General features: G+C 35.0%; 1 protein-coding gene across 2 annotated transcripts in view; it reads left to right on the forward strand.

The window, feature by feature from the left end:
- Positions 1–12,960, forward strand: part of IGSF5 (immunoglobulin superfamily member 5) — a 34,407-nt gene extending 21,447 nt beyond the window's left edge. The window contains exons 4-8 of one of the 2 annotated variants that reach the window (XM_058185887.1): positions 2,237–2,362; positions 3,807–3,831; positions 7,110–7,204; positions 10,656–10,732; positions 11,856–12,960. In XM_058185887.1, coding sequence (XP_058041870.1) covers positions 2,237–2,362; positions 3,807–3,831; positions 7,110–7,204; positions 10,656–10,732; positions 11,856–11,951 — 419 coding nt within the window. In that variant the 3' untranslated portion in view covers positions 11,952–12,960. The remainder of the gene's footprint in view (positions 1–2,236; positions 2,363–3,806; positions 3,832–7,109; positions 7,205–10,655; positions 10,733–11,855) is intronic. The other variant, XM_058185888.1, reaches the window with a different exon arrangement.
- Positions 12,961–13,267: the final 307 nt, after the last annotated feature.

Here is a 13,267-nt window from a genome sequence, read left to right on the forward strand (position 1 = left end):
AATGAAAATTTTGGTCATTTAATCATTGTTTTAGTGAAGGACACCTATACAGTTAGTCCTCGACTTTCAACCTTTCATTTAATGACTGTTTGAAATTACAATGGCACTGGAAAAAGCGACTAATGACCCTTTTTCATACTTATGACTATCCTTATGGTCATATGATCAAAATTTGGATGTTTGGCAACTGGTTCATATTTATGATGGTTGTAGTGTCCCGTGATCATGTGACATTCTTTTGTGACCTTCTGTCAAGTAAAATCAATGAGGAAACCAGATTCACTTAACAACTGTGGTGATTCATTTAACAAGTGTGACCAGAAAGGTTGTAAAATCGGGCCAATTCACTTAACAACTCAGCACCTAACAACTCAGCAACAGAAATTTCGGGCTCAATTGTAGTTGTAAGTTGCGGACTAACAGTACTTACATTTTGTCTTTTAATTATGGGGTTAAAATACCAAGTTTCTTTGTCATGGAATAAAAAACTTTTGTCTTTCAGAGTAACATGCTGCAAACAGGTTCCCTTTAAGTAACATGCTGGAAACATGGTCCCTTTAAATAAAGAATCAAAGTATTTGGAGATAGATGCAACAAAGGCTCTTTTATTGGCATGTGATCACTAGTCTTCTGGCTAAAAGAATGCCAAACAGTCCCAAACTTAAGCAAGGTTATAGGTTCTCAATCCTTGGAAATATTATGTAGAAATGATTTAAAAAAAAGCAACACAGTGCTTACAGTGACCTTTACAGCCCAAATGTGCCAACTAATAACAACAGGCAGTGACCTTACTATGGCTGACCCAGTTTCTTTACATTATAATTTGCAAGAAGTTCAAAGCCCATCCTCTTTTATTGATAGTAGCACCCTCTAACCAAAGCAATGTCTTCTATGGTACCCATATAGGATTTCTTTTTCACATCAGAGAGAAAAGGCAGAAATTTGGTTTCTGTTATTTGTCTCCTTCTCTTCCAGAGTCATCAAGCTGTTTCAGTTTGTTTGCTCTGTGTAATACATTCTTCAGAAACCATAAGGAACAGGTAGAATATTATTTTTCTCCCACATATGGTTGGCATGTTTGCTAAATATTTAGTATAATACTAAATAAATATTTATCATTACAGTGGTTTTTCAGAGAGTAATACATTGTTTTGTATATACCGTACATATTCTTCAATTTACAATAGTTTGCATGACACATCTCAGAATCAGAAATGACAACAGTGTGGGTGTGTGTATTTTATGAGAGAGAAAAGTCAAGATGACTAATACAACTGAAGCTTCACACATGCCACGTACATGATACATATATAAAAAGGACAAGACTTTGACTGTGGAGCTGCCATACTGACTTTTTTGATTCACTCTGGATCCTGCAGCTCAGAATGGAAGAAAACCAAATGCCATTAAGTGTAAGAATGACATACTTAACTGATTATGGAGGAACATCATTCAATTATAGAGGAACATCATTCTGCAATAACAGGCCAATTTTGCTCCAAAGTCACATATATACTGAAGGCTGGAGAATATACAGTCTTTCTAATGATTAAGTTGAAGTGGAGACATGTCAGCTCGAATGTAGAAAATTCACATGCTGTCAGTATTTATTTATCAAATTGATATGGCTGCTATCAACACTTTTTCTGGGTGATTTGCCAAGCCCAAGCAAAACAAATGAAATGCTAAAAATCATGTACAGTAATTAAACCCAGAAAACAATATAGATGCAGATATAGATTTTTTTAAATAAGAGAAAGATGAATTAGCTCACATGAAAATGCAAGCTTCCTAAAAAAGGACAAAAGCCAAGGTTCATACAAAACCTATTATTCATTATTAAAAAATACCACTGTAAAAAGATTTCAAAGAAGCTTTTTAGGCAAAGTATTTCAAGTTACTCAAATCAAAGTGCATTCATGTGCAGCCCTATTAACCTTTGTTACATTATGCAGTTCAGTTTCTTGAGATGTCCAAAACTAGGAATCAGTAATGATTAAGTTGTTCACTACAAATCATAACTGGAAACTAGTATAAGAAAAACAGAAGTAATGAAAGAGAAAATAAATTAGTGAATAATCTGGGATTTCCAAAAATCTCCACTCAGAAACATTACTAATTAAAAATTGAGATAAATTAAGAATGACTTCATAGAACTCATTAAAATAATTAGGAACATTTTAAAATGTTCATGCTAATTAATTGTACTGTTTAACATTGCTTAATTTTTATTTAGTAGGATGTGATAATGAAGATTGGCGAATCCGAACTATAATTTTAGCTGTTGTGTTGTCAGTTGCTCTTTTACTCCTTCTGATCCTTATTATTCTCCTTATTATATGTTGCTGCAAAAGAAGGAAAGGTATGTGGGCCTTCTGGAACTGGCTTTGTATTTTAAACTTTAATTTTAAATAGACAAATCTAAATCTGTTAATTTTATGCCAGAAACATTCCCTGTTTGTTTATCTGAAAAAAATGTTTCTCTGCTTTTATATTTTCTGCAAAATAAAATCAAGCTGTGGATAATTTGTAAAGGGAAAAAACATAATTAGATTCGCAAAATAATACACTTAAATGCATGTAATTGTTTACACATCAAACCTTCAATAAATTGGAATAAGTAACTTCAGATGTGTTATTTCTTTGCTTGTTTATTTGATATAAAGCCATTATTTTAACAGTTCAAGGCAATCTGAATAAAATAGTTTCCTTCAGTTTTTCTGTAAAGTAACAGAAATAGGTTGTGAAATAGGTTGAGTTAATATATTCCAAGCTTCCATAATTGAAGTTAGAAAGGAAACTAAATCTTTTCAGTTCCTAGTTCAGGGGTCCCCAACCCCTGGGCCATGACCCATTACCAGGCTGCAGCCTATTCAAAACTGAGCTGTTGGAGAGATGGGCAAGCACGCATGTGAAGCTCCATTCACACGAGTGGCGGGCAAATACATGTACACAAACATGTATGGAGGAACATGTAGGTTCCTCCACTCACACAAGTGGAGGTTTGGCGTGCGTACTTGCCCACCACTCATGTGAGTGGAGCTTCACACCTGCGCTTGGCCATCTTTCCTGTGGCCCAGTTTTGAACAGGTGCGGCCTGGTAGTGGACCACAGCCCGGGGTTGGGGACCCCTGTTCTAGTCAGTATATTACACTGGGATACCAGCAACACCTGAAGAAAAAAAAACCTGATCTTTAAGAACTAGGTATCTCACAATGTGGCCATTGTATTCATTTCGAACAGAAGTTGTTCTGCAATGCTGAATTTGAGATCTGTCCTTCACACAATTTCATGTTTTGTGCCTCCTTCATTTTGCTAAAGGCATCATTATGGCTTGCCAGCAAGGAAGCGTGAGCTTCCAGGTAGTCAAAATTGAGGAGTGGACTTGAAGTGCAAGAGTCAGTTTGTATTACAGTCTGGCATCTACAGCGATGATTGGATTACAGCAATATGGGAGGAAGCAGAGATAGGGTACTGAATCCACCAAAACTGGCACTCCATGCATAGGTGAATCAGATTGCAATTCATATTTGCAATTTCATTAGAGAGTAGGTTTTTTGTTAATAATAAACAGAACGTATACTTTGGTACTAGATGCATGATTTATGAATGGAAAGCTGTTGGTTCCTGCACAATGATAATTCACTTTCATTTCAGTGAAAGTATATCCTGCAAATCATTTCATTAGATCCTGAATCAATCTTTTTTTAACGAGATCAGCATTATGAAAACATTAGATTTTTCTTTCCTAGTAAGTTGTCATACTTGTTTGCTATATTCTAAAATTTATCTTTTTATTTTTCCAGAGTCCAACTATCAAAGTGAGCTAAGGTAATAAGACAATTATCATTTTTAATTCCCTTATTGATGCTAAAACATATATTGTATTTGCTTAAGATCACAATTAACATTAATACAAACAACCAAAACCCAACATAGAAAGTGATAATACCAGTAAACTGCAATGAGATGAAATCTGTATGATTTCCCAATGTATGATGGCCTCAATCTTTTGAATATGTGAACCTTTTTTTCACTACAGGACAAATGTGCCCCAGCAATCTTTTTCATGCTTTAGTCTCATGAAGTTGCCTTCATCTAGTTGCCAATTAAACTGAGACAGTTGTCCTTAGCTGTTCCAGTTTTAAATTTTGCCTTTTATCCTGAACACAATTTTTGCCATGATATAAACTTGCATGCTTCAGTTGCCATTGAAAATCATATTGACTAGAAGACAGATGCCATAATCAATGTTAGAGCAGTATTATTAGTCTAATGAAAAGTTACTCAGTAGTGAGCAAGCTTTTGAGTTCTTAAAAGTTCATCATAGGCAAAGAAGATGGGAAACAAAAGAGAGAAAAGGAGAAAGTGTAAAGTATCATACATAGAGAAAACAATGGCTAATCTTTGATCTAGGTACCATGTTTAAATCAGCAACAGATATAAAATAAATTTAAAACAAGAGTTTTATATGGTTTTGGATAATTTCAGCCCATGCTATAAACCAATTTTCTCATCTTCCCTGATTGAACTAAATACAGATTCTTGGTCTCACAACAATATTTTTTTTTCATCCCCAAATCTCCGAACCATACTGTTTGACTTTATTATTTTGTGGGGGTCTGATTTGACAGTTTCTACATGTTTCCAATCTTAAAGCAGATGCTGAGACCACGTAAAATGGCTTCAGGGACCCATGGAGCAAGTAGCTTGTTTAATAGGACAATTCATAAAATGGCATGCATTTTGTGGTTGTCATCCCCACCCTAAAATGTAAATGCAACTTATGATCACAGAAGAATAACCACTCCTTATTTGGCTGATTATAAAATAATTGACGATAGCTATGTTTTCTTACATAATCACAGTTAAGACAAGGTTTTGCACTCTTCAAAAATGGTGAAAAAGAATACAATTTTCAGAAATGCTCTAAATGGAAATTTCAATGCAGGGGTTCAGAAAGCATCTGTTTTGTAGCCAGCCTTTCTTTTTTTAAGCCGTCATGTTTAATTCTCAATACATATACCACAAGAGGTCACTGTGTACCAAAGCAGCTCACTGCACTAATGCTTCTATTCCATGGGCTTTTAGTATAGAATGTCTGTTACAGAAAGAGATCTGAAACTGAGACAGGTGGAAAGTGGTGCACTGAGTGCAACTGCCAAGCAAATTAGGTTACATCATGTGCTTTTCTAAGAACTTTGAAAACAATCTCTTGAAAGGCAATGCTTGATAACAAATTGTTTCCAAATTAGCAAAATGAGTTTTAATCACTTGCAGAGATGAAAGCTAAATGATATGTTAGAACACCCTGGGGTTTTCAATTTTAAAAATGAAAGAAATGTTCATTGTTATTAATTAAGACACCAAAATTAAGAATCCTGGATGTTTAACACCTCTTTCTGGAAGATTTCCAATGGCTTTAGTTTTTAGATGCATCTGCATTGAAACCTTCCTTTTTTTGCTCTCAAAGGAAGGAAGAAAGCTTATCCCAGAATTATGGTTAATAATTCTTTTTCTTTTTCATTGTTTTTACTGAGATAAACATTTGAAAATACAAATTTTTAAAAAGCTAAGAAAGAGAAAAACCAAATCAACCTGTGTTTTTATGGATTATTGTAATGGAACAATTTAAGTAACACACAGAGACTCCATTCTATACTTCATTAATAAATTGCTAAGATTGCTGATAAAATAGACATGTCCATCTAAAGCTTTTTCAGAACTGGATGAGTTGCAGTAAGCCTAACCTGCACTTAGCATACATAACATCCCTTCTCTCTTAGTCCATCTGGTTAGGGAGAACCCTTCCATGAATGGCTTTTAGGTTGAACTGATAGACATTCAAGGTCACAAAGAATGATTAGAGTCATCTCCTGTTGGCTGTAAATTCTTCAGTAAATTTAGCTGGCTGCATTTGAAAAGGATGATTCTTTAAGATAACTCATTCTAAAAAATGTAACTTGGTTAATTCCACAATTGTCAAAATGGTGCAGAACCTCCTGAAGTTTAGTAGCAACTAAACTTTCTCCATTGTTGATCCAATAATCAAGCAACATCAAAGTGTGACAGAATACCTGAGATTCCAGAAGGTAGAATCTTTATGAAGCATTGGAATATTACAGGGGTTACAGAGAACCCTAACTGAAGATTCTCCATTCAGAATACCCCACGATGGGTGATGATAGTCTGGATATCTGCTCTAGTATCATCAATTGCTAAATGCTTGTACTGTTGGGCTAGATCTAATTTTCTAAAGACTTTTCTGCTATAGCAAAAACAGCCAGCAGTTGATTTACTGTAGGCATTGGATTTGGATGCTGTTTAAATGCCTTATTCATAATTCTGGCAAAATACAAATATTATAATATACATCACACTTGCCTTTTACAGATACGAACATTGGACTTTAGGTGGAAGTTCACAGTAACAACTCCAAGTAATGGGTTGATATGGATTGATTCCCCATCAGATTTCTAGAGGGAGGGACACACTTACCTCCCTAAAGTTATACAATTAAAATTAGGCGGAAGTTCACAATAGTAACTCCAACCTATGTTTCAAAGTGAATTCCAGATTTCTAGAGGAAGGAACACAATGGTTTCTCTAAAGTTGTGCAACTCATATTCAGCTAAGCCTTTCCTTAAACCTCTGCCAACTTCTTACAAATACATATCCTGACAAAGAAATACATTTCCTATTCTAGCATATTCATTGGTTGTTTCCTTAGGTTTCAATAAAACTAGTCTTTTTCAGAAAGGAAAATGTTTTGCTACCTTTTATTTAACAAAGCTAGATATGACTGGCAATCTGATATTGACCAATATTTGTTTTGTACAAACCTCAATCATAAGAAAAGAGAATCAGTACACCAGAAGTGTTTTCTTCCAAATTAGAGCAATTGCTTAAGTCTAAGGGCTTTAGCTGAATGTTCCAGAAATGGGGAGAGGAGGAAGGGAAAATGAACCCACCTTGCTGTAGAACCCTTGTTCTACAGTATCAACCTTGTTTGATAAGCTGCAAGGCTCACAGCCTGAGGAGAGTGTCTTCTACTTATTCATACATCATAAATGATTTGGTTGCCAATATCAGGTATTTTTATTTTCTAGAAAGATTTCATGGAAGAAAGAAAAAGGTAGAAATTTGGAAACTGTGAGTCACAGTGGAAAGGAAAACTATGGCTACAGTGCAGAGCAAATGCCACGTAAGTAACCTTTAAATGAAAAAAAGAAAGTTCTTTAGGTAAAGTAAAGGTTCCCCTCACACATATGTACTAGTCGTTCCCGACTCTAGGGGGCGGTGCTCTTCTCCATTTCAAAGCCGAGGAGCCAGAGCTGTCCGAAGACGTCTCTGTGGTCTTGTAGCCAGCATGACTACACACCAAAGGCGCATGGAACACTGTTACCTTCCCACCAAAGGTGGTCCCTATTTTTTTACTTCCATTTTTTAGGTGCTTTCAAATTGCTAGATTGGCAGAAGCTGGGACAAGTAATGGAAGCTCACCCTGTTACGTGGCACTAGGGATTCGAACCGCTGAACTGCCAACCTTTCGATCGACAAGTTCAGCGTCTTAGCCACTGAGCCACCGTGTCCCTCTGAAAGTTCTCTATAGAACTTCATATATGCATTTTAAATTGAGCCCTGTTGTACTTTGGTGGCCAGAAAGTAGGCAAATATTAGCTTTCCTTAAAAAAGTATTGGGCTACCATTTCTGACCTGAAAAAATTGTGGCAATTGTCAGATGGTAGCAAAGAGATACAGTAGCTAGTCCACTTTACTCTGGTTTGGAACCCAAACAGAAATGAACTTAATATAGGTTAATAAACCTGGGCTGCAAAAATCCAGATAGCTGCTAGCTTTGCTGCCATCAGAGCATCCAAGTGCGTGTCTGTGTTAGGAAAATGATGTCAAGATTGCAGGCATGAAGATAATTGAAGCCACATCTCTTTAATGTGCATTGTACATACATACAGTAAAAAAAGGACTGAAGCTTCAATTGTGCAGCTGTCCTATTATTTAGTGGGCATGGGTTTTTAAAACTCAGATATATCAGTCCTAGAACAATGAAACTTTTAACTGAATGACTTGAGAAGTTAAAATAAAATGAAGAAATGGATCTTGGTTTTTTACAATATATTCTAGTGAGTAACAAAAAAGTGAGTTATCTGAATTACTTCCTAAAGAAATAAAGTAAAGAAATTTCATTTAAAAACATGGACTAGATAGGTTAAAACTGACAGTTAATACCCTCTTTAAAAAGATATTTCCAGGCAAATTGTCACAAAGGAAACTAACTGAAAATTAGATATAGGCCCAGGATCCAAGTCGTATGCAGAGAGAAGCACAGTGTCTTCTACAGGGTTCCAAGTAACACCCCCAACAAAATCAAACTCCGAGGCTTGAATTTCCTCAAAGCTAAACTTTATTAGAGATGTCATATTGGCACATCTGTGAAAACCCGAATCTGAGAGCTTCCGGGTTTTTCACACCCAAATTAAGTTCAAGACCTTGCCCCTCTCCCACGTGTCCATCACACCTCCAATCAGGCACCCTCCGGAACAGTTGACATCTCCTCATTCTTCTCAGGGCAGCTGCAGGGCACAACGGCCTTGACTTTCTACAAAGAATTTTATTATGACAAAATATCTTCTTCGCTCTATACAATCCCCCCTCCCAATTTTCCACAGTAAGATTTGTGGCAGACCTGAAGCCTGAAGGCCCAAGGATAGAAAGCTGGCTTCCAGGTCTGACACACAGAAACCAGCTTCAAGTTTGCATTTGTTTCCCCATTTAGAATACAGTCTGGACTGCTAAACTCATAGCATATCTCAGTATCTTGAAAAAGGAATGGATGATGGGTTGTATGATCAAAGCACATGTAGAAATCACTATATAGGTGCTATTTTTATACATTTTGCTCTATATGTGATGGTAGTTGAATGCAAGCCGAGTAATTTCTATTGCTAGATTGCACAGTTTTTTCTGAAACCATATAACACCTAGTCAAGATTTGTTCTATACAATTTGTGAAAAAAAACATTGGTTTTGAAGCAACAAATCTGTCATTTGAAACTATAATTCAAATTTAGTGTATGAATCCTGAGTTATTTTCCAGTTGTGATTTATGTCTATGTAGCGCTACCCCCAAAAGAGCCACTGAAGTCTGGGTTCTCCTTGCCCTCTTGATATGACCTCTGATCTACACTGGTCCTTTGCTCAGGCACTTCTACTGGCCTGGGTCATGTAGTGTCATGGTGGTCAGTCTCCTCTCAGCAGGCAGGTCACATGGTGGGGTGATGGTCAAACTTTTTCCCAGCCGACGGGTCATATGATGAGATGGTATTCATGTGGCTGGTCATGTGGCCCTTCTTCCTTTCTCTCTCTCTCCTGTCTCCCCCTCTTGAATTGCCTACTGAGCTCTCCATCCACCGCCTCTGCTCCTTCCTGGATTCCTCTGCTTGCCCCACAGAAGCCTTTCTTCTTCTATCCCCTTCTCTCCCTCATGTTTTCCCCACAGAAGCCTCCTCTATCCTATCCCCTTCTCTCCCTCAGGCCTGCTCCACAGAAGCCTCTCCTATCTTTCCTATTTCCTCACTCCCTCTCTCTCTTTCTCCATTTCCTCTCCTCTCAGACCTCTTTTTTCCCCAGCCTTGAAAAACCCTCCTCCCTCCTCTCACACTCCCTCTGTCTCCCCTTCTTCCCGCCAAAACCTCCTCCTCCTATTCTCTTCTCTCCCTCACCCCACCTCTATATCTAAATTTGGAGTTTTGTCTTATTCTTGTTTATTTTGGGGTTCCATGTCGGCTTCTTATCATCTCTTCCCATTTGAGGAACTGAAAGGGAAGAGTAATTGAAAAAGATACTTAAGCTAAACTGCTTTTCCCCCAGTTTCAAGTGATCTTTTCATACCCAGTTGTCTTTGCACAAAAAACAAATAAAATGGCTTCCAGATATGCTACCACCTTTTGATCTTTTCTCCCCTAAGCATAATAAAATACAAAATGTTATCCTCCTTATTGATTCACAAAAAGCATTGTGATATTAACATTTATGAATCACTTGAACACTTTTTTTAGTTTCTTACTAGAGTTTTAAGAAAATATCAACTGAACCTATGTACAGATTTTGTTCCATGACAAGCTATCCGCTTGCTTTCAGGAAATTCTCAATTATTTTTCTTTCTGAAACAAGGTTCAGATAGTCCTTGACTTTTGACCACAATTGCGTCCAAAATTTCTGTTGTTAAGTGAGACATTTGTTAAGATTTTAGACCTTTCTGGTCACAGTTGTTAAGTGAATCACTGCAGTCATGAAGTTAGTAACACAAGTTATTAAATGACTCTGGCTTCCTCATTAATTTTGCTTGTCAAAGTTTGCAAAAGATTATACTATGATCCCAGGACGTTGTGACTTCATTAATATAAGAAAATTGCCAAATGTCTGAATTTTGATCACATGACCATGGGAATACTGCAATGGTTTTAAGTGTAAAAAATGGTCATAAGTCACTTTTTTCAGTGCTGTTGTAACTTTGAATAGTCACTAAATGAACTGCTGTAAGTTAAGGACTACGTGCATAGTTCCTGTCATTTTAGATGGACTACCATTTTAGTTCACTACCACTATTATTGTATATATTCCCTTCTGTTTTGCAGGAGATCACGCTTCCTTCCCAGTTACAGAAATTGTTTATGATACAAAGAAAGATCTGAATGTGAGCTCTTCATCAGAGGTAAGTAGAAGAATCTTTTTGAGATTGTAACATAGTTCCTAAAGATGACTTCTTCTTCTTGGTCAATATTCTGACACTTGCAAGTAAAATTATACATTGGCATTTCATACCTACTGGTACTTATCTTAAAAATTAGATAGAGGGCGCACGTGTTTTAGTTAATAAATCATATTCTATATCAAGTATTACAAGAAAGCATACAAAAAGACAATTATGATGGGCTTTGCAATAACATTTTCAGGTCACCAAACTGTGAATCCATTTAGGAAGCATTTTGTTTCATATACAGATGGAATTAAATGTATAAAATAAAAATGTGGCACTACAATATAGTGATCCACTCTTAGCTGATTAATATAATGTATATGAGAGAATAAGAGTCATACAAAAATAGCTTTAAAATAGGATGAGAGAAAGTACAGTTCTTACTAAATTTTCCACTGTGATTTTTGGCCATTTTCCAAGGACAGATATTTATTTCCATTGGTATTTTATTTAATACTTTTTGCAGTAGCAATAACATAGGGTCCCACAATTCTGCATGCAAAAGAATCCACTTCTCTCTGACATGATCCCCTTATTATAGAGCATATAGTACTACTTTTGTAAATTATTTGGCAAGAGATCCTGCATTAAATGTGAACTCATGAATATAGAACAGTTGCTTTATGTGGCAAGCAAATCAATTGAAGAATGAAAAGTCTATTATCACCTTTCAGGAGTCATATTTCTGAAAGAAAGACAATTGATCACTTAATTTATTGGACTTTGATCAAGGTACAACTAGTCATGGCTAAGTCAGTCATAAAAGACTTTTTTATTTAGTTTCCAGTAAGATAAGGATATAGTCAGTCATAAGTGTCTAGATTCTGGGGTTAATTTCTCTGAATTTGTTAGATTTATTGGCCTGGTTAATATATAATATTAAGCAAAAATAGATGGGTTCAAACTTTAAATCAAGCCAATTTCAAGTACTGTATGATCCAAACTATTAAGTAAATAGGCAAGGTTTTTATAAATTTACCGGCTCAAGCTTCTGATTTTTAAAACTGTGTCACTTACAATGAATAGATAATATTTACTAATATCTCGTTAACCTAATGTATTCTATTCAATCTACTAGGTGTTGAACAATGAATTTCAAGCAGGAGGACTTCCTTCAAGAACTAATGTTTATCCAATTAATCCAGTCAAGATCAGAAATGTGACACTAATATAGGAAAACAAATAGCTATATCATTTCTTAAAATTTTCTCATTTATTTGAAATCATTATCAATTTAATAATCTCTGAGGAATTTTAATGAGAAGCCGCTGCTGTTTCCCCATAAAACAGAATATTTTAAATACTTTAAATATTTACTTTCTGTCTACTTTAAAATTTATTGTAAACTAGTGGAAGTTTCACTATCAACTTTGACCTGTTAATTCAAAATAAGATTTTGTTTAATTATCATCTCTTTTTGTGTAATTGTCATATTCTAAATCATAAGATCCATGATGTTAATTTTATTTTTAAAATGCAAGCACTTATGATTTAAGATTAACAATAAGGTTACATATTCATATATTTCTGGTTACGCACCTCATACAGTGATGACATGACAAGGATATGCAAGGATATGTACAATTCATATTTAAAATAAATCCAAAATGGATTTCCATGAGAGCAGATATAAAAGCTTAAATAAAATGGAATCCATTGTGACATGGCATTGAATATATTTAGTGCTATTGATTCTTCTCCAGGCAAAAAATGCACAGATATCATGATTTGTTTGCAAAAGATTATGTAAGATAGTATATACTTAAAATTTGCATTAAAAAGTATAATGTATAGTGATTTTCATTTTAAAAATTCTCTAGTTATATATATATATATTTTAAAAAGATTCTATCCCAATAATTAAATTAGAATAAGTTTGCAGTAAAATACATATAACACTATATTTCCAGTATATTGGGGAAACGTGTTAAATACATATGTTGAAAAGCTTTGTTACATATATAAGTATGCATTTAAATTATATTTATTAGGGGATATTGCATATAGAAGCTCCATATTAAGTAAAGTTTAAATGACAAATCAGAATATATATATATATTGTTAAACAAGCATTGAAAATATTTCTGATATTACTGTGCTAAGCAACTTAACTTCCTTGAGTTTTACTTACTACTGGCGTATGTTATCACTTAAATTACATTTTTTATTATTTAATTTACTTATTAAACTAAATGCTGACTTTCTCTGTGTTATACGCCTGTCATTTAAGAACATAGATAGACATAGGAGTTATTAAAATTGATTGGGCTAGTCTCCATTAATAAGTTAAAGTTTTCAAATCACCTTTTTCTTCTTCAATCGTTTTTTGAAAATCTTTGCATAAAGTAATCTGTGATTATTACAAGTGCATTTTACATGATTGACTTGCCAAATAAAAGGTACCTAATTTTCACCTTTTTCTTTCTAATTAAACATTTAAGATAAAAAGACTGGGTCATCTTAAAGAACAAAACATTTATTCTGGCCCTT

Source organism: Ahaetulla prasina, chromosome 5, assembly GCF_028640845.1.
Source record: "Ahaetulla prasina isolate Xishuangbanna chromosome 5, ASM2864084v1, whole genome shotgun sequence".
Lineage (NCBI taxonomy): Eukaryota > Metazoa > Chordata > Lepidosauria > Squamata > Colubridae > Ahaetulla > Ahaetulla prasina.